The sequence below is a fragment of the Galeopterus variegatus genome, unplaced genomic scaffold (assembly GCF_000696425.1).
Source record: "Galeopterus variegatus unplaced genomic scaffold, G_variegatus-3.0.2 Scaffold3364, whole genome shotgun sequence".
NCBI classification, from domain to species: Eukaryota; Metazoa; Chordata; class Mammalia; order Dermoptera; family Cynocephalidae; genus Galeopterus; species Galeopterus variegatus.
The window spans coordinates 137,893-160,264 of record NW_007729475.1 but is presented as its reverse complement, the minus strand read 5'-3'; the positions used below and the strand labels follow the sequence as shown (position 1 = coordinate 160,264).

The following is a 22,372-nucleotide window of genomic DNA, read 5'->3' as shown; positions in this document are numbered from 1 at the left end:
TGTCTCTATGAATTTGCCTATCCTAAATATTTCATGTAAATAGAATCACACAGTATTTGTCCTTTTGTGTCTGGCTTATTTCACTTAGCATGTTTTCAAGGTTTACCCATCTTGTAGCATGTACTGGCGCTCCATTCCTTTTTACGGCTGAATAGTATTCCACTGTATGAACAGACCACATTTCCTTTATCCATTCATTTGTTGATGGACACTTAAATTGTTTCCACCTTTTGGCTATTGTAAATAACGCAGCTATGAATATTGGTGTACAAATATCTGAGTCCCTGTTTTCAGTTCTTTGGGGAATATACCTAGGAGTGGAGTTGCTGGGTCATAAGGTAATTCTACATTTAATGTTTTTCTTAAAGAAGCACCAAAGTGTGGGCCGGCCCGGTGGCGCACTGCTACAGTGCGCCTCTTGGGAGTGTGGCAGCGCTCCCGCCGAGGGTTCAGATCCCACATACAGACCAGTTCCCGCTCACTGGCTGAGCCGGGTGCGGACGCAACACCGAGGGTTGCGATCCCATTGCCGGTCCCGGTCCGGTACGGGCGCGACACTGAGGGTTGCGATCCGTTGCCGGACACGAAAAAAAGACAAAAAGGAAAAAAAAAAAAAAAAGAAACACCAAAGTGTTTTCCACAGAAGCTGCACCATCTTACATGCCAGCCAGTGGTGTAGGGCTACACATCTTTACCAACATTTATTTCCTGTTTTTTAAATTATAGCCATCCTAGTAGGTACAAAGTCATATCTCATTGTGGTTTTGATTTGCATTTCCCTAATGACTAGGGATGCTGAGAATCTTTCCATGTGCTCACTGGCCATTTGTATGTATCTATCATAAAGATTTGTCCCTATGCTTTCTTCTAAGAGTTTTACAGTTTTAGCTCTTAAAGTTCAGTCTCTGATCCATTGAGTTAGTTTTTGTACATGGTATAAGGTAAGGGCCCGACTTCATCCTTTTGCATGTGGATATCCAGTCCTCCCAGTGCTATTTGTTGAAGAGACCATTCTTTCCTATTGAGTGGTCTTGGCACCCTTGTTGAAAATCAAATGACCACGGATGGGAGAGGGGAACCCATGTTCTCTGATCACATTACTACTGAAATTTTTAAGTGGGAAAAATTAAAGCATAACAATTGAGCGACTTAGCCTAGATAACATCATGTAAAAGCAAAAAAGAGGGGTCTAATCACCCATTAAAGGAAGCACAGTGGCCTTCCACACTCTCTGACTGTAACTTCATCTTTTTCAAAGCAGTTTTATTGATATTTAATTTATGTAACATAAAGTTCACCCATTTAACATGTACAGCTCAATGGTTTTTAGTGTATCTACAGAGTTGTGCAGCCATCACCATTATCTAGTTGTACATTACCATCACCCCCAAAAGAAACCTTGTACTCATTAGTTTTCACTCCTTAGCCCTACCCAACCCTAGGCAACCACTAATCCAATTTCTTTCCTTATAGATTTGCCTGTTCTGGACATCTTATATGGGCAGAATTATATACAATATGTGGTCTTTTGTGACTGGCCTCTTTCATTCACTTAGCATAACACTTTTGAGTTCATCCACGCTGTAGCATCTATCAATCCTTCATGCCTTTTTAATTGCTGAATAAGTTCTCTACAGTATGGATTTACCACATTTTATTTATCCATTCATCAACTGATGAACATTTGGGTTGTTTCTACTTTTTAGCTGTTATGAATAATGCAGCTGTAAGCATTTGTGTAGAAGTTTTAATGCAGACATTTGTTCTCATTTTCCTTGGGTAGATACTGCAATTTCATCTTACTGAGCTCCTAGTACGTGTCAAAAATGCACTAAACATTGGGAACACAAAAGATGAAGGAAACAGAGTTGTTCTTCCCAAGGAATGTAGAGTCTAGGACAAAGGACAGACGGATAAACCAGTAGAGGAGATTCACTGTGACAAGTGCTCTACTAGACGTGTGTATCAACTGCCATGGCAACCAGGAAGAAAAAACAATTAATTATTTTCTTGGGAAGTCAGGGGAAGGTGGAGGCAACCACGTTATTCAGGGTGAGTTAGTGGAGTGGCTGAGGACAAGGCTGATGGAGTTTAAACAGTAAGGCATGGAGTTTGGGGTTTCATCATCCATGCAATAGGAAATCACTCAAAAGGGAGCACGGAAGAGGAGTGAGTAAAGCACCTGATGTGCTCCCCCAACCACAAAGCCCAGTCTAATCTGACCCCAGGTCCAGTTAGGGATCCGAATGCTAGCAGTTGTGACATTCCAAATAAAAGTAAACTCCCTGAAAAGCTAATTATAATCCACCTATTTAACTAATGAAAACATTAGTGAGGAAGGATAACTTACTGTAATGTCCAAAAAGGATGCCCCATATAGTCACCCTTTACCCCATATATGAAGATGTCTGAACTGGTGGCCAACAGCAGTTTTTGAATTCAGAGCACGACTGGGTGAACAAATTTCTCCTACCTTTGCTAAGTTGGTTTTTTTTTAACCCTTCAGTCTTATAATCAAATATCCTAAGCAAATCAATCACTCATTCTATAATCATTCAACAAATATTTGAATGTCTTCTGTGTGCCAGGCACCATTCTAAATCCTAGGGCTACAGTAGAACAGAAAACAAAATGTCACCCTCATGAAGCTTATGTTATCGTAGGAGAGACAGACATTCGCAAGTAACTATATTCTATCCAGCTGGTAGTGATAAGTACTGAGATGGCTTACTCTACCCCAGTGCCTGCTCCCTTATTAACCACTAGCAACCAGACATCAAGGATCCACCCCCACAAAGCAAGCGAAACAGCACGAACAACCTCCTAAATGTCAAAACTAAGAGCTTTTGTCTTTCGGTTCTCCTCCTGACCTCTCTGCATCTCTGACCTTATTGACTGATGTCTTCTCAAGTGCTATTCCCCTGACTGCATGTTACTCTGCTGGCTTCTTGTTTCTCTGACCACTGGGCATTGCCTGAGGTTCTGCCTATATTCTCTTTCCCCATTAAATACCTCATCCACTTCCACAGGTTGAACTATTTCATCCATAGAGATGATTCCTAAATTCATATTTTTGCAAAATTAACACTCCATGACCTGGAGTGGTATACCCTAAGAGAGGGGTGCCTCATGACTGTCCCAGAGAAGAGATACCTTTCTGAGAGAAGGCCTGAATTTAACCAAAAAAGGTCAATTTGAATAGTCCTGACTACATATAGTAGGCCAACGTTAGCTTAGAGGACCTCAAATATCAGACTGCGTAAGAATGACCAGGAAGGCTTATTGAAAATACAGACCCCCAAGCTCTAACTCAGCAAATCTGCAGTATGCTCAGAATTCTGTACTTGAATGTATATCCCAGGTGACTCTGATACAAGACATTTATGAATCACCCTTTGAAACACAGTTGTAGATTTTTGAACACGTAGTAAACCGAGAAACTGCCTCAAAGGTGGCCATGGATTCCATGGAGACAGGAGAGAGGAAGAAAGGGGGGTTGCATGCCAGGTGGGGATAAGGAGAAGCACATGCCTCACGCCCCCCCCACCTCTGCTCAGAGTACCAAGTTCAGCCTGGAAGAAGGGGGTAGTGGGTGGGGCAAGAGGATCCACCTGTCTTATCTGCAGATAGGAAGAATCTGTATAGAAAGAAGGAACTAAAAATGGTAGAGGGCCCTTCCATATTAGGTCACATCAGCTGGACCTCAGAGACTACAAACCTAAGGTTTTCTGTACAGCACTCTATAGCACAAGAGTGCCACCTACTGTGGCCTAGCCAGTAGGTATAAATTCTTCCACCTTTGAAGGAAGACTGAACGTTCAAATCCCACCTTTTCTCCCATTCTCTCACCTGGCCCACGGCTGCTCCAATGCTCCCAGTCCCATCAACAATTCCTGTGACAGTCGCCAAAGCCTCACTGCTCCCCTGGATCAGCTCTTGGCGACCCAGGTCCGCAGAAATAGCAGAGCTAATCATATTAGAAGGTCCACCAATAAAGAATCCTGAAGTCATAAACAGAACAGGTTCTTTTTAAAACACAATTCCTAACACCACTAGGAATCTACTGGATAAGGCAAAATATTATCCCAATATTTTAATTAATATGTTGAAAAGAAACAGAAAAAAAAAATAGGAAACTCTCCTAGAGAGTATCATCTTCAAACTAGTTAGCACCCACTTTTCTGAAATCCCTTCTTAAATTATGTGACACTCTGGTATATTTTACAGAACCCAAAGATACAAAAAAACCTAGTGAATCATGTAGCCTTTCTAATCCTGTGAGGTTCATTCATTAATAATTAATTGCACTAGCTTGTCAAATTCTATTATGGCAGAGTTGCATCATACAGGCATTTGACTGCTCAAATTCAACCAAACAGTGAAAGAGACAGAGACGAGGAAAAAGCTGTTGAAACGGTACAGTGGCCTATGTGCCACGGCTCTCGGTGAGGCTGCCCAGGCACAGCTGGCCCACGTGCATCTGGTCACACTGCCGGAAGCAGCTCCACGTGTCCCATGCAGTACAAGCAGCTCACTCTCCTGAGCATGATGTAAAGTGTAAGAAGACGTAATTTTTCTGTAGCATAGTCCTCTAATGGCACCCCACTATTTCATCTAGTGTTCAATTGAGGAAATACTGCCCAATGCAACAGAGGAGGAAAAATGAGCTATACTGAACTTTTTGAAAGCTGGTGAATTGTTTTCTAGTGTGGTCTCTTCCTAAGTCACTTTCAGAACTAATTATCAGAAGCTGGGGTGCAATCAAAACTTGAGGAAAATCTGTCAGTAGGGACCGCTTCTGTCACAGTAGGGGCTGGAGAGGTCACACAAGAGCAGATAAATAGAATCTGGAAAAGGAGAGGTCCTTCCTTTTACCATTAGAGTTCTCTGTAATTAAGGTTTGAGTGTTACTCAAACTGAGGGAGAAACCGGTTTCCCTTTTCCCTTTGATTTACAGACTAACAGCACAGTGAAAGAGAGCCGGATACCGTACCTGTAATAGTCATCAGAAGTGCATTAGCGGACTTATTGTTTGGAGAACCTATAAGGAAAGACACGGACCACCACGGTGACTGGAACAGCAGATACATGTGCCTTCACAGAACAGGACACAAAGATCTGAATCTCTGTGACCTCACAAATCACTCCCAGAGACAACAAAGAGATACTCTTTCACTGCCTCTCCCAACTCTTATTTTAATGTCTGTCTCTCACTGGTGTTCAAGCTAATAAGACTTCTAAAAGCAAAAGGAAAACTCTACTCCCATCTCAGCAGCATCTCAAGGGACATATACCCAACCTACTAATTATCATCTTTCTGCTTTTGAAACCTTTCCTCTTTTTATTGTTTTATTGGCTATCATGCCGTCTTTCTGGAGCCTCCCCTCAAACAAAGCATATAGACTCCCAAGCGAACTTTTAAACAAATCAACAAAGCAGAAGAGATGCCAGTTTCCTTCCAACACAAATAAAACCGTGTGATGACAGTTTTCCCAGGCATTCACAGGACAATACAAAGGTGGCCTGTCTTGCCTTGTAGCTGTCTGTAGGGCTGATCGCTGACTCTAGGCAAAATGGCTTATCCCTAATAGATCAGGAAAACAATGTCATTGCAAAGGAATACTCACGACTATACCCAACAAGGGAACCAATCGCCAGAAGCAGACTTAGAGCCAAAACTGGTGCTCTCTTCTGTAATATGTCAGAGATGAAGCCTTGCAAAGTTCCACCTTCAAGCACAAAGAGTATATCACAATCAAAATCATGTCGAATTTAGCTCAGTTACCTGGGGAGCGCTCCCCATATACCCTTTATTCTATCAGGATCGTTACACTGGTCTGTCCAAAAAGATGGCTGACTCTCCCAAAACATTTCCTACATAATTTCCTTTTAGGAAAATGGACTGACTGTTAAATTGCCATGAAGGCTGATGGCGACAGGACACCACAAATCAGACAGCAAAAGAAGAAGAAAGGAAAAATCACCAAACCATCCATTATCCTTACTGTTTCCTCTACAAAAACAAGCTGTGAATTCTTTTCCTGATTTTTCTACTTTTTAATTTAAAGGATGATTAGTTAAGGATCGTGCCTCACAGGCTATTAGTAGCAGCCAATAAATATTCACTGAAACTAAATGCAGCAATTATGGTTTGGTAATAACTAATAGGTCAGGATGTTTAAAAAGAGGTGATGTGAATCTTGCAGGCAGCACTGTCATATTTAGATATACTGCTATTTGGAGTTCTATGGGCCATGCGATATCTGGTATATCCTGTCAGACAGCAGGCACCTAGGCAATTTTAATTTCAGAGGACACAAGTATGCTGAGGTCTAAAGGTGGCAACCTCCCTTTTGGCTCTGGATCTAAGAATAAGGGCAGTCAAGTTCAAATACATTAATAGTACATACTGTGGGCTTTCAAGTACTCAGGGCAACTCAGTCTTAACACAATTCTAAATGTAAACATTATAGAAAGGATATAAAGGTTTTCCCATAGCCATATAAGTAATACCCACTAAAATACTTTCTATTCATCCCTCTTAAAAGTTTATTACTTCCTTGTTCATACTTCTGGCTATAACAAAAGGTCACTATTAAAATCTGCTGTTTACAATGAAGCAATTGCAAAACACTAGCAAAAATGAATCCCTGCTGTTATTCCTAACTCTATGATCTGACAGTTTACACACTAAGGTATTATTTCTCCTTCTTTGGCCAGGGGTGGTGGGGAAGGTGGGAGGTAGACAAAATGAATATATTCACATTCTGACTTCAATCTTTGACATTACAATTAGCTTTAGAGCTAAGATATCACTAAATGGTAGACAAAAGGGTTACATTTAAAGAGATTCATGTGTGCTTCCCAAGACAAAAGAACTGGTCCATCAACAAAGGACTGAGAAAAAAGAGCCTATAAATCATAGCCCTGACTTAGGCTGGGTCTTCCTTTCTATGAACCTTTTTTTCTTCCTTAAAGAGTTTGGCTGTTTACTAGTAAGACAGTTTAAGGAAATGGCTGTGAAATAAGTAATAAAACTTTAAATGAGGCCAGATTTCATAACCCAGTGAAAGATGATTAGTGACTAACTTTATTACGGAAAAAGATGCATCATGGCATACCTATGATTCCTCCAACATCGTACCAAATGGACAGCTTGTCAGCTTCAGCCTCCTTCCATCTGAAGTTGTTACTCAGATAAAAGGGCAACCAGAAGAAGAAGGAGTAATTCACCAACTTCAAGCAGGCATAGGCCAGTGAATACTACAAGAAAAACATTTAACTATTAATAGGAAACAAACAGCATGGCATGCATGGCCACACTTTTTCATGTAATTAAAAATGAAAACAAAGGAGTTTGGGATGAATAGTATCTGATTTTTTTAAATAAACATCTTTACAAATTTCCATTTGCCTGACTTTACCTAGTCACCCTTTTCCCTTTATCCCCATTAGCTTCTAGGCAGGCATGGACAGCAGGCCTTTGGAATAAAAAATACATACAGCTAGTTCTTAACTGTCCCGTTTCTCCTCCTATCAGTTCTCTGGTAGAAGCAAACCAGTGTTTTGAACCAGAATGCAGGGCACACACTCATATTTCTTTACTCAGACAAAGATAAATGGTATTCATGCCACTAACACGCATTAACCACAGGCAAATAAATCCAGTAACCATCACGGCTTTCACTGCAAGCAGCCAAACTTTGCTGGTCATTCTACTTCCTGCAAAGTTAATACTGTAAACAACGGAGAGCAATGTGACTAAACCATAGTTTCAAGGTCTTAAAAAAAAGCCTCAACATTAAAATTACTTTCACATTAGAGTTTCTAAAAGCCCTGTATTCCCACATCCGGTGGAAAAGACCAGAGCATCTCCGGTGAGTCAAAAACGAAAAAACAGGGCCGGCCGGTGGCACACTGCTACAGTGAGCCGCTTGGGAAGTGCGGAGGCGCTCCCGCCGAGGGTTCGGATCCCACATACAGACCGGTTCCCGCTCACTGGCTGAGCGAGGTGCGGGAGCAACACCGAGGGTTGCGATCCCGTAGCCAGTCCCGGTCCGGTACAGGCGCGACACTGAGGGTTGCGATCCATTGCCGGTCACGAAAAAAGACAAAAAGGAAAAAAAAAAAAAAACGAAAAAACATAGTCGTCATTGGCCTTGTAGTTCTCCTTTGAGGGAAAAAAGTTGCATCTGCCTGAAGATGGTGGTGGGGCTGAGATTCCTATTTTCAACACACTATTACCAGGAAATCCTGACTTCTAGCATCAAAGAAAGAAGGGGAGGAACAGAGGGGCTGACTTCAAAGGGTGTCTGGCTAGCATATTCCTTTCCCGGGAGCTGCCAGTTACTCCCTAGGTATCTCTTGTTTTAAAACAGCTTCCCTGACAGGGCAACCGCCACCCCCTAGAGAGCCAAATCCCAATCACGAGTGCATTTTGTCCAGACAGCCTGTTACAAAGACAAAGGAATTAAGTTACTAGATTTCCTTACACTCCTGCCCATGTCAGAGAACAACAGCATGTGAGGTGCGGAGGCACAGCGAGACTTCCAAATTTAGTCACAACCAAGTTCAGTCTCAAAAGTTAAACTATTACCAGTGCGATATTTTAATAACTAGTTAAAAGATAATGATCATTAGCATAAGAACAGGCCTCGAGGTACCTGCATTTCCCTTATATTATTTGGTTAATATAAGGGTTAATATTGGGTTAAAGACTTGTGGAAAATTACACTTACATTTTAACTCATTTAACTAACTATTCGAAATGTTAGTTCTCTTAGCTTGGGGATATTGGCAGAAGAAAATTTCTAAGTATGATATAAGATGGCCTATAAACTTTGAACCTACCTGGGGGATGACATTCATAAAGCACCATTAAAAAATGAAAAAATAAAAACAGGTGCCTGTTCACAACCCAGTAACCCAATGTTACAGACCCCAGGGAAGACTGGTACAACTTCTATTCCACGGAAAGGGAACTGAGACACAAGGATGGTTGAGTGACTTACCCCAGGTCTCACAGAAAGTTAGTGGGTAAGCTGGAAACATAACCTAGGCCTCTTAACTTCCACTCCAGTGCTACAGCGCCCGAAACATCAAGACAGAAAAACTGCAGCAGAAGGGATTTAGTTTAGATGTTAGAAAGTTTTCCTGACTGCAAAGGTTGTGGAAACACTGGAATGCATTACCAAGAAATACTGCGGAGTACTCTGAGCTAGACCTTTTTAAAAAAAGGGCGTTTTTTTTTTTTTTTTTTTTTTTCTTGGAATAATTACAATGTAGGCAAATAAGGCAAACTTGATGAACCATTCAAAACCCTTCTTGGAATATATCTAATTCTGTAATACTTCAACAGGCCAAAAATATGTATTTAAAAATAGCAATTTTGCCTTCTTAGTCATATGCTACATTGGGGCCAGCAAACCAGGGCTCATGGTCTGGTCATACCCACCAGTCCCATGCTGGCTATAGCTTCTTCTGCTCTACGGAGTTGAGTAGTTGTGGCAGAGATTATACGGTTCCCCCAAAGCCAAAAATTTACTCTCTGGCTCTTCAAGGAAAAGGTTTGCCAACCCCTCCATTAGATATCAGATAAGCTGAGGGGCACTATACAATATACCTCCGAACATATATTCCTATAATAAAGCATGGAAGAGAAGCTAAATACTCAAAGAAGCTTTATCCCAGGCAGAGAAAAGATCAGGGGCTGTATCTCACTGGCTGTGCTGGGAGATCTGAACGGTCCTCACCAGCATGACTCCAGGAAGGCAGCAAGCCTGATAGAAGCTGATGGCCTTGACTTGGGTAACAGCATTGTCTTCTTGGACTGAATAATTAGGCTCATATTCATCTTCATTTTCGGCACCATTAATTAACGGCCGGTGTGAGTCTTCTTCAGAATTTTCTTCTGCCTCAATACCTGAGAGACCTAAAACAACAATAACAGCTACCATTTATAGAGTACCTACTATGTGCCTGGCATTGTGCTAAGGGCATTGCAGATACCACTACTTATGGGGTCGATGTTATTTTTATTTACATTTACAGAAGAAGCAATTCAGATTCAGAGACCAAGGGCAACTGAGGTCAATTAAGGTCTTACAGTCTATTTAATAATACTCAAAAACCAGAAGAATTATAAATCTCTTTGCTTCTGTGGTTTTGCTTGTACATGTTCTGTATTTAACTATAGGTAGGTATCAAACAATCATTTTTTTTTTTTTTGTCTTTTTTCCGTGTCCGGCAACGGATAGCAACCCTCAGTGTCGCCCCCGTACCGGACCGGGACCGGCAACGGGATCGCAACCCTCGGTGTTGCCCCCATGCCTCGCTCAGCCAGTGAGCGGGAACCGGTCTGTATGTGGGATCCGAACCCTCGGCGGGAGCGCTGCTGCACTTCCCAAGCGGCGCACTAGCGCAGTGCGCCACCGGGCCGGCCCTCAAACAATCATTTTTATGAAGGAAAAGAAATCTGTTTCAAGAAGTTTGATAAGAAACACAACCATGCTAATTCCTAGCCAGAGTCTCAATTATAAACATCATTTGTAAATGCTAAGTTTCTCCTGTACCTCTGACAGGTGTGCATCACTCCCCTCAAACACATGCAACGGTGCCAGGGTGGCTGTAATGTTGACAGGACACTGACAGCAGTACTGCTCCTTTATTCATGGAAAGGAACTCACAGCTGTCCTAAGAAAAGAGAGACTCCATTTCCTGGCCTCAGATTTCCCTTTGCCCATAACACATAACAGTAATACATTCCAGATAGAAGAGACAGATTCGCCTCACCAATTTCTTCTGGTGACACCAGGAGTCCAAAGAAGATGACGATCCCACCAGCAAACTGCACAGACGCCGTCACCAGAAAGGCATACTGGAGGAGAAGGAGAAAGGTGGTTCTTGCACATCAGGGAACAGCCACCGTAGGCACAGTCATTAAAGGCACACGAGTGGGAGGTAGTGGCACGAGGGACAGGGAGACTGGGCAGCGAGAGCTCCCACTGCACCAGGCACCGTGCGAAGGTCTACTTTGCTTTCTCATCCAATTTCCCAGCGAAGCTCCAAGGCGCAGAGAAGCTAATGAAGGCCCCGTGGATGCTAAGTGGCACTATTATGACTGTGATATCAGGACTGGCTCCGAAAATATTGTTCTTTGCATTACAGTGCCTCCCACAAAAGACACAGTATGTGCCCTCAAAGATGTATCAGTTGAGGGGATCAAACAATAGACAAACACTCTTGTAAGGCAAAATGTAGCTGAATAGATAAGAAGGACCAGTCCTAGTAAGAAACATGCATAGGAATTCAGAAGAAGGAAACAGCTGAGAGGCTTAAGCAGCCAATGTCTCAGGGAAAAGCTGAAAATCAAAGCAACTGCCCCTCTTTCCAGGCACAACGTAAGCAAAGGCACAGGGCGGGAATGAAATAGAAACCTCACTGCACGGCTGAAGGAGAGGGCTTCGGCTAGGACATAATAGGGAATAAAACTGACTCAGAAAGGTGGTATCAAGATTAAAGACTCTCAACCGCCAGCCTGCACAGCTGAATTTTATTTAACAGAGAACGGAGCCTGATGCAGAGAGTCTGAATTTTGAAACAAATGAGTGACAAAATTAAGTGTTTCCAGAAGTCAAATCTGGGAGCAGCACCGAGGGTGAATTGAAATACCCAACTGAACCAATTAGTACAATCCAGGTGTGAAGCTAAGAAGCCTAGAATAAAAGTGACCATGAATTAAGGAAGGACTTCTCATTGACCACAGCTAGACCAAAATTCTTGGTGAGCTGTTTAAAATTTATTTACTTTTTTAAAGTACTTACTTTTAGTTATTTCAGTTTTTGAGTAGGCAATACATTCATTCACATGACTCAAGCAACAAAAAGTAAGATGTACGGTGAAAACTTTCCCTCCCACCCCTTCCCCATCCACTCACAATTCTCAATTTTCCCAGCATATAACCATTACTGTTATTTAATTTTTACTGTCCAGAGATTGTTTTAGAAACATACAAGCTCATACAAATACATCCTCTTTCATTCTTCCCTTTTACACAAATGGATCATTCAACACACATGGCTTTGCACCACTGCATTCTTCACTTAACACTCCTGTGAGATCTTTCCAGTGAGCTGGTCTCTAGTAGCACAGAGTGCACGCCTTTGAACAGGTGTATCACAGTGTAACTATTTCTCTATTGGTTGGCATTGATTTTCAATCATTGGCTATTACAAACAATGCTGAAATAAAGAACCTTGTAGAGAGATCGCTTTCTACATGTTTAGGTAATTCACATGTGTGTTTAATTCTGGAAGATGAACCTGCTCAGTCAGAACAGTTGTAATTTCGATAGACATTGTCAAATTGACCCATTGAGGTGTTATTTACCCTCTCAACTGCAATGCCTATTTCTTCAGTCCCTCACAAACATAATATGTTATCAAACTTTTAGATTTTTACCAATCTAATAAGTATACAGTGTGGTTTTCTTTTCTTTTTTTTAAATTTGCATTTCTCCACCAACTAACACCTAAGCTCCATGAGAGAGATTTTTGTCTCTTTTAGCCAATGCTTTATTCTCTGGTGCCTAAGGGCACACAGAGGAAATTAAATATTTATTGAATGAATGAATAAGCTATGAGTGAAGCTAAGTATCTTTTCATTCATTTCCAAGCCATTTCTGTTTCATTTCCATGAACAACACATTCAAATCCTTTACCTTTCTTTCTGTGCGTTGTTGGTCTTTACCTTACCAATTTGTGGGTACTCTTTACAGATTAGGGAGATTAGCCTTGCCCTTTATCTGTAACATGAGTTGCAAATACTTTTTCTCAATTAGTTATTTGTCTTTAGACTCTCATATGGTGTTTTTGCCATAAATAATTTTTTATGTGTTTGAATTTATCAGAAGTTTTTCCACTTTCAAAACAAGCCTTACCCTGCCCCGATACAGTTGTAGGTAGTAAATGACCAAGGTATGATTTCATTAAATAACAATACATACACACATACATGAAAAGTCTAGAAAAAATACCCACCTCATAACCATACTGCAGTACAGAAGAAGCTAGGCACGCTCCCAAAATATTGCCCACTGAAGCACAGGCACTCCAGAGACCAAAAACAACTCCTCGTCTAAGATCCAGAAAGTGGAAGACAGAAGAAAATAGAATCAGACAGAACTCTGAAGGTTCACATTACAAAGAATAAATACTCTATTTTAAAATGTTTTCAAATACACCAAAATGCCAAAACATCAGATCTCTTCCAACTTTACGATTTTATTACATTAAACTTCAATTTGGGACTTGCCAGAAGACACCACTAGGAGAATTAAGACAAGGAACAAATTGGGAGAAAATACTTACATATCACTTATCTGATAAAAGATGTGTACTGAAATACAAGGAGCTCTCAAAACTCAATAATAAGAAAACAGACAATGCAACAGAATGTTCAAGAGCATGAATCTACAATCATCTCAAAATAAAAAGGTTCTGAAAAAGGGGGCAAAATGGGCCAGCCCAGTGGCGCACTGCTACAGTGTGCCGCTTGGGAGCACAGTGGCGCTCCCGCCGAGGGTTCGGATCCCACATACAGACCGGCCACGCACTGGCTGAGCGAGGTGCGGGCGCAACACCGAGGGTTGCAATCCCGTTGCCGGTCCCGGTCCGGTACGGGCGCGACACTGAGGGGTGCGATCTGTTGCTGGTCACGAAAAAAGACAAAAAGGAAAAAAAAAAAGAAAGAAAAAGGGGGCAAAATGGGCCAGCCCAGTGGCGCACTGCTACAGTGTGCCGCTTGGGCGCACAGTGGCGCTCCCGCCGAGGGTTCGGATCCCACATACAGACCGGCCACGCACTGGCTGAGCGAGGTGCGGGCGCAACACCGAGGGTTGCAATCCCGTTGCCGGTCCCGGTCCGGTACGGGCGCGACACTGAGGGTTGCGATCTGTTGCTGGTCACGAAAAAAGACAAAAAGGAAAAAAAAAAAAAAGAAAGAAAAAGGGGGCAAAAGATTTTAACAGGTACTTCACAAAAAAATATATGACACAAACAAGTGCATGAAAAGATGCTCAACATCATTAGACATTAGAGAAATGCAAATTAAAATCACAGTGAGCTATTAACTAAACACCTATTAGAATGGCTAAAATCAAAAAAGATGGAGCACACTGAGTGTTGGCAGGATGTAAAGCAACTGGCACTCTTACACCCTGCTGCTGGGAATGTAAAGTGGTACGACCACTTTGGAAGAGACTGCCAGTTTCTTAAAAAGGTGAACACACCTGCCATATGATCCAGCCATTCTACTCCTAACTATCCGCAGATGCCCGGCTAGCTCAGTCGGTAGAGCATGAGACTCTTAATCTACTCCTAACTATTTACCCAAGAGAAGTGAAAACATATGTCCATATGGGGATTTGTACACAAACCCTGTGAATAAATCTCTATGCTGAATGAAAGACAAAAATAGAACACATACTGTATAATTCCATTTATATAAAATCTTAGAAAACTCAAATTAATCTAAAGTGACAAAGCAGATCAGTGGTTGCCTGGACATGGCAGGAGGAAATGGGGAGAGGAGAAATGACCAGCGGGCATGGGGAAACTCCTGGGGGTGACGGACATGTTCATTATGTTAATTGTGCACATGGTTTTACAAGAGTACACAGGCCAGATCACATCAATTTGTACATTTTAAACATGTACAGCATAAGCACAATAATGTACACCTCAATAAAGTCGTTAGAATTTAAATAAAGAATGATGGGCAGAGAAAGAGCCTGGTGGAAGGGAAGCTAGCTATTGCAATCATCCTGGAGAGAAATGATTAGTTTTGAATATAGGCAATAACAGTAGTGCTGTTGAAAGAAAAAGGATTTAAGAAAAGTTCATTTTTTTTAAATTCAAATTTGTGTTTTATTCTATTTGATACCTATAATAATACACTGAGTTAGATCTACATTTTGTAGCTCTTTAAGCATTTTCCTAACCTCACTGAGACAGAAGGAATTTTAGAAATAAACAAAGACAGTGCTATACGGTAAAAAATAGTCCTCGAAAGTCTGAGCTCTGCTGCCACCGGCTGTGTAATCACACGTAAGCCATGAGCTGAGACTCAGGGTTCTAATCTGGGAGAACTGTGCTCCTCAACAGACTGCATGCAATCATACAGATGAAAGGGCTTCATGCTATAGAAACAGAAGCATTATTATTACCTAGTCTAAATTCGTTTTAAAAAACTATGACCCTGACACCCAAGAGCAGTGACATGACTCATCCACAGTAGTAGCTAGTTAGGGGCAATGTCCTCAGGAGAGCACTTAATTTCTCTGGGCCCCAACTTTTCTCACCTGGTAAACAAATATTTGAGGCTAGACAGTCTCTATATTCCTCTTCAGTTCTAAAATGCCCCAATATTATAAAATATTAAAGCCTATCAAGAGGCTCATGGAGGGAACAGGAAGAAGCTTAGGATCTGAATGACATGGACAGACCAAAGACATGATTTGAGAAGAAATTGGCTTACAGTAACTTTAAGCTGTCATAGTTTTAGTGGACTGTGGGTTATTGTTATGTTTCACTGGAAGTCACAGTGTCCACAGCAATGCACTTTCAATCTCTCTCACTAGTGTTACTTGTTTAAAAACAAATTGCAGGGCTGGCTGGTTAGCTTGGATGGTTGGAGCGCAGCCTTATAACACCAAGGTCAAGGGTTCGGATCCCCACACAGGCCAGCTGCAAAAATAAAATAAAGATAAATTGCCTTACTTCAAAATTAAACTGTAATGGTTTTCTTGACTTTTTTTTCTTTATGACTGATCCACAGAAATAATGAAGTGGTCAGATTGTTTAGTCACTATCAAAGACCCAGTGTCATCCAATTTATAAAAGCTTAGAAAACAATTCTCTCAGAATGATACATGTTAAAACTAGTAATTATCATTGGGTAATAGGATTTCAGTTGGTTTAACCTTTAGTTTTCTTTGTTCATTTACATTTTCTGATTTGTTTATAATAAACAAATATCCTTTGTATGATTTTTTTAAAATCATGAATAAAAAAACATCACTTAAAAATCTTTTTTTTGGGCCGAGCCTGTGGCGTACTCGGGAGAGTGCGGCGCTGGGAGTGCAGCAGCGCTCCCGCCGCAGGTTCAGATCCTATATAGGGATGGCCAGTGTGCTCACTGGCTGAGCATGGTGCGGCTGGTCTCAAAAAGGACAAAAATCGTATAACTTCGTATAATGTATGCTATACGAAGTTATTACGGATGGCCAGTGTGCTCACTGGCTGAGCATGGTGCGGCTGGTCTCAAAAAGGACAAAAAAAAAAAAAAAAAAAAAATTTTTTTTTTTTTTTTTGGTAGCTGGCTGGTACAGGGATCCAAACCCTTGACCTTGGTGTTATAACACTGTGCGCTAACCAACTGAACTAACCGGCCAGCACTACCTTAAAAATCTTAATAAAAAATAAAACAGCACATGAGCAGGCAGCATCACCTGCTACAAAAGAAAACTAGAGTTCCACAGGGAAACGCCTTTCACAATGCAATTGTGTTAAAACAGTGGCGCTAGAGTACGAACGAAATAGAAATCACTAACACAATGACATATACAGAGCAGTCTGATTAAGAGGTGCTTATTCAAACCACAAGACATTTTATAGGGGAACTTTCACAACATTATAGATCAAATGAGCAAGTTAACTCCCATTATGAAACTGGGGAAGCTGGAAAACAGAGGAGCCAGCCAGAGCACACACTGATCACTACTGTGGGTGGATAATGTCTGCTGCATACACTGGTCCCCACATAAAAGAGCAATCATACAAAAAAGACAGAGACATAGATGAGATAAACATGCATCTGACAATACATAAATACCTAGGAAAAATGATGAAAATCCAAATTCCTAATATTCCTGAAATCATAGCGTCACAACAATAAACAAAGCAAAGTTTTTGGTTATTTCCACTTGTTTTCCATCCTATAAAGTAACTATGGCTCTACTTCCTGGGTGGCCTAGACAGTACTTTAGTAGACACCTATCTTTATCCCATGGCGCACACCACACACACAAAGTCAAATATAATCTAACAACTACCTGAAGGTTTAGCAGGGAAAATGTCCCATTTAACTAAGCCCCAAATTTTGGCATTCTTTATCAGAATCTTATTACAACCCTTGTTATATGACCTTAAGGCAAGTCACACAGATAACTTTTGGCCTCAGTTTCCTTATCTTTAACTTAGAAGGTCACAGAGTCTCACAAAATGTCTCAGCTCTAAGGTTCACAGGATTTCCAATATACTCTGATGTGAATCCTTCTCTCCCTGAACTATTCTGACTTTCTAAAATAGAGGAAAGATGTGCATAGTGTCTAAGGCATCAAGTTAATTGGCTCTGACAAGTCTAAATAATCCAACATGAAAACCACATAAACGGAAAAATCAAAGAGGAAGGAAGTGGCATACCCAGCTTTCCCAAACCAGTTGCCCATGACAGCTACCACGCAGGGCCACCCAGTGGACTGCAGCAGGCCGTTCACAATCCACAGGCAGCAGTACAGCCATTTGTTGTAGAAGTGCAGCCATTCTGTCACAGTGCCAAAGACAAACACCTTCGAGATGAAGGAAACAAAAAGGGACATGTGACATCCACATGGACACTTCTAGCATACGCAACTGCCCACAGTGCTTAACTTTCAGAGTAAAGAGACCACGTGAAGAACATACTCAAACAGCTGCTCCTGCTCAGAACCAGCACCAGCCAGACAGGCAAAGACGTCAAGCGACATAAAAGTCACTATACGATCATCCCCCCACTTGCATCTTCAACTATACAAAATTCATTCCTCATTTTTACACCTCATTTTACATCTATTTCCATCTCCTCTCCCTCAGGCCTGAGTGTATGGGAGGAAGCCAAAGTCTGCAGCGGGGAGGCTCCTGTGAGCCTGAGCTCGTCCACGCTCATAAACTCATTGACTCATTGACAACAGCCCCAGGCGCTGCTGGGGTAAGAGCACAGGTAAGTGCGGGCTATTGTTATGACTGCAGCCACTAGGATCATCAGTGTAAGGGAAACCCATCCACCTTGTGATCTGCTGCATCATTTAGTAGCTGTCATCAAGTGGCTGCTTTATTCCAGGCATTTTGCTCAAGTGGACATTTTATTTACACTTGAGGTCTATTTTGGGAATACTTGGCACGAGTTAAAAAAAAAATGTAGAATACTGTCTGATTCCACTTACAAGACATTCTGGAAAAAGCAAAACTAGAAGGACAGAAAAATGGTCAGTGGCTGCCAGAGGCTGAGGGAGGTGGGAGCGGGGTAGTAGCCCAACAACTGTATTCGTTTGCTGAAACTCAGAACTATACACGAAAAAGAGGAGTTTATGTACATACTTCAATTTTTAAAAAATATTTTTAATAAAACAAAAAAGTATGTATATAGGTTTAAAAATAGAATGTATATATGTGTGGGTGAGTAGCTTGAGAATAAATAAAGTGCTTCAATCTCTATAATTTCAAGAGAAAAAAAATAAAATAAAATTTCAAGAGAAAAAAAGTATTTTCCTGCACTCAAATGGCAGACATTGAAAAACAACAATAAATTAGGGTCTAACTAAACTCTATGGTGTCACTCAATCAACAAAAATTCCTTACTAGAAGCTAGTAAGCAAATGAAGATGAATCACATATGGATCTTGCCCTATGTACATAGCACTTCATGTGCCAGGCATTGTCCTAAATGCCTCACATATAGAAGCTCATAATCCTCACTTCAGCCCTAGGATGGAGTAATACGCACATTTTCTTTTCCAAATGAAGAAGCTGAAGCCCAGAGAAATCAGAAGCTAGGAAACTGCAGAAGAGGGATGGAAACGAAGGCTGCCCTGTCTAGGGAATCGGTGCTCTTAACCACCATTGCTTCCCACTCTCAGGGAAAGTAAGACTGAAGCAGAAGTAACTAGGCTGAGCAGCAGATAATTACAAGTGCTTACAAAGAAACATAGGCACAGGAGCTCAGAAGAAGCCACGATCGATTGATTAGGATCAGTAAAGTTAGGCATTCTGAAAGAGGTGTCATTTGGCCAATGACTGGAGGGAGACAGTGAGTTAGACTACGAGAGCTGAAAAGAGAGCTATTCAAGGCAGGAAGGACAGCAGGAGCAAAAGCACCGTGGTAGGAAGGAGCAGGGTATGCTGGGGGCACGGAAAGTAGTCCGGTTTGGCTGGAGCAAAGGTGAAGCAGAGTGACAAGCACGGTTGTGAAGGCAGGCTGGGACCAGGTTCTAGAGAGCACTGAACACCATGCTATTTATTTAGACTAGTTATTAGTCTTTGCTGATGCCTGAGGATCAAGGAAGGGACCTAATCAGAATCATGCTTTAAAAAGTCTCACCTAAGTGAAAAGGCATAAAGGGATTAGAACACTGAAGATTAATTTTACTCTTCTATGCTTCATAAAGAAGCAGAGGGACCACTTGGATTCTAAAACACTTGACCAAAATAATAATAATAATAATAATACCTTTCCAACTTACCACTAATGCAGAAGAGCACATGCCAAAAGATAGAACCCATCGTAAATTCAGCCGATCCCCAATGATGCCGCTGATGAAAAGACCCTAAAAATAAAGCATTTATTTTTCAGCTCTTAATAATGACACAGTCTGAAAAAAGACACATGCATTGCAAAGCAAATGAGGCAAATGAAACACTGAGATTTAAAATAAAATCTTATTCACATGCCTAGACTAGTTGTCTATGAGTTTCACCATGTTTTGTGAAATTGCAATGGGCTTCTGCACACTATATTCTAACACCTTATGCGTCAAGACACCATAATTCAGGGCAAATTTTGGTTCTACTTAATTCCCTAACTGAAAACAACAACAACAAAAACTACATGAATAACTCTAATAAAACAAGCACACAAATATATTTCATTTTCTGGAATAGATTAATTCCCAAACATTGATTATAAGCTTCCCCAAAGGGACTCCACTCTTAGTTATTCTGAGTTAAGATGTGTTACCACATCGTCCTGCCATTTCATTCCCAACCTCGTAAGAAATGGACAGAAGCTTCTAGGGCACACACGTTGTCTGTTTAATCTGATCCTTGAGTTTCATGACATCACAAGGTAGGGAGTGCAGGGAGGCAGAGACAGTAACCACGTGAAGATAGGTACCACTGTTCTGCCTTCTGCTGTCATCCCACTCAGTGGCAGGAATTGAAATGCTGAAAAGGAAGACCTCAAGGGCAACACACTTTAGGTTTCTTCCATAAAAAAAATAAAATGAATAGATGTCTTGATTTAAAACCTAAATCCAGATAGGACCAAGTATGTCTAATAAATTGACTATCTCTATATTAGAGAAAATTTTGATGATAAAATGCCATAATAACGGTTTCTCCCTCATTCCTGTCAAGTTTTCACTTCTTCAGAAGAGGATCACGTAAGCATTAATGTAAATTCAGTATTCTACAGCAACCACTTGCACGGTCATATGCCACATATAATAAAGGGGACAAGGAAAATCTCTCAGGCTGTTTCAAATTAGGGAACCAGTTTACTTTGCGTTGCTCCAGAAAGCAAAATGCCTGGAAGTTGCAGAAGGAACTGCAGGTCAGTATAAAGAACTGGATCACTGATTGTCCATGGCACTTATCTTTTATCTCCTAAATCTATTTAATCCCATAGAAAGGTATTATCATCGTAATTTTATAGATAAGGAAACTAAACAAAAAAAGGTTAAATTCCATTTCAAAATCAAGTTTACCAGAGCTAGTTAATAGAGGCAGGGCTGGTCTTTCCATTAAACCACACTGCTTCTTAAAGTGCTCCATGAAAGGACAGGATGGCTCAGACAGAAGCGAGCATCTCACTGCTGGGAGTGCTCTGGCCAGAGCCCAGTGACTATGTATTGGGATTTTGTACAAAAAATGCCCAAGGTGAGGAGTTAGGCTAAATAAATGACCTAAGATCTGTTCCAACTGTTTCTGTAAGTTGCCTCTTTGAAGAAGATAATTCTAATAATTACCTAAGTAACCATGTAGAGATTACTTTGGGACTTTCATCTGGTATTTCACATCACCTGGACACATAATTAAAAGCCTTTTTCACAAGTGGACACATTTTAAAATAGGAAATAAGATGCTCAGGGAGAAAAGGACAGACTCCTACCACAGTCCACAGCTCCAGCTGTTGCCACCATCAGCCCCACAGCTCAAATTTGGCAGCCACTACAGATGTTCCTACAGCCAGAGACTCTAGCTGCCCAATCTGAGAAGACTACCTGACATAGAATGACCCTTGCCGACTTGGAATGGCTCCCAGGACGCCACTCTCTCAGGTATCCCTCCTTCCTTACCACTCCATTGTGGCCTCCTTGCCCATTTCTCCCTGCTCCCACCTCTAGACAGTCACACCTCTCCTCTATTCCACCTCTTCTCTTGACCACTTCATCCAATCTCACAACTGAAAAACCATCTACGTGCTAAGGACTCTTTTGTATTTCCAGCCTGAACCTGTACCTTGAACTCCAGACTCATAACCAGTGTCTGCTGTTCATGGATCTGGCAATAATATGCACTCAAATGCAACACGTCCAGAAGCGATTCCAAAGCCTACTCTTCCACAGTCTCCACTCTGCCATGACATTTCCACCTCGGAGTTGTCCCTAACACCTCTCTTTTATATTCCACATTCAATCAGAAAAAAAATTATTGGCTTTACCTCCAAAGCACTGCTAAAAGCTACTTTTCCCCACCTCCTCTTACTGCTACCCTGGACCCAAGCCACCGTTATCTTTCACCTCAAATGAGAACAGCCTAAGTCGTCTCCCTGTTTCTGCAGCAGCAAGTGCACCTGTCCAAACATAAGTCAGATCCGGTCGCGCCTCTGTGCTAACCCTGCCAGTGGCTCCCATCTCACTCAGGGTTCGAGGCAAAGCCTTGCCAAAGCCCCACCGATCTGAGCCCTGTGGCCTGACCTCACTTTTGCTATGACTCTGTTCAGTCACACTGACCTCACTAATCTACCTCAGGTCTTTGTGCAAATACCCACTTCTTCATAAGGTCTTCCCAGCCGTGCTGCTTAAAATCACAACCCCTACAGCCGGCCTGTGGCTCACTTGGGAGAGTGTGGTGCTGATAACAACAAGTCAAGGGTTAAGATCCCCTTCCCAGTCATCTTTTTAAAAAAAAAAAAAATCATAACAACATGGATGGACCTTGAGAGAATAATATTGAGTGAAACGAGTCAGGCAGAGAAAAAGAAATTCCACATGTTCTCACTCATTGGTGGGAGCTAAAAAAAACAAACAAAAAAAAAAAAAAAAAAAAAAAAAAAAAAA

At 41.4% G+C, this 22,372-nt stretch overlaps 1 protein-coding gene across 2 annotated transcripts in view; it reads right to left on the bottom strand.

The window, feature by feature from the left end:
• The window catches only part of SLC37A3 (solute carrier family 37, member 3), a 37,919-nt gene that overhangs the window by 4,257 nt on the left and 11,290 nt on the right, over nt 1-22,372 (bottom strand). The window contains exons 4-12 of one of the 2 annotated variants that reach the window (XM_008584753.1): nt 19,556-19,639; nt 17,481-17,626; nt 13,038-13,134; nt 10,792-10,876; nt 9,753-9,931; nt 7,122-7,263; nt 5,628-5,729; nt 4,994-5,041; nt 3,850-4,001 (exon numbers count right to left, since the gene is read on the bottom strand). In XM_008584753.1, coding sequence (XP_008582975.1) covers nt 3,850-4,001; nt 4,994-5,041; nt 5,628-5,729; nt 7,122-7,263; nt 9,753-9,931; nt 10,792-10,876; nt 13,038-13,134; nt 17,481-17,626; nt 19,556-19,639 — 1,035 coding nt within the window. The remainder of the gene's footprint in view (nt 1-3,849; nt 4,002-4,993; nt 5,042-5,627; nt 5,730-7,121; nt 7,264-9,752; nt 9,932-10,791; nt 10,877-13,037; nt 13,135-17,480; nt 17,627-19,555; nt 19,640-22,372) is intronic. The other variant, XM_008584754.1, reaches the window with a different exon arrangement.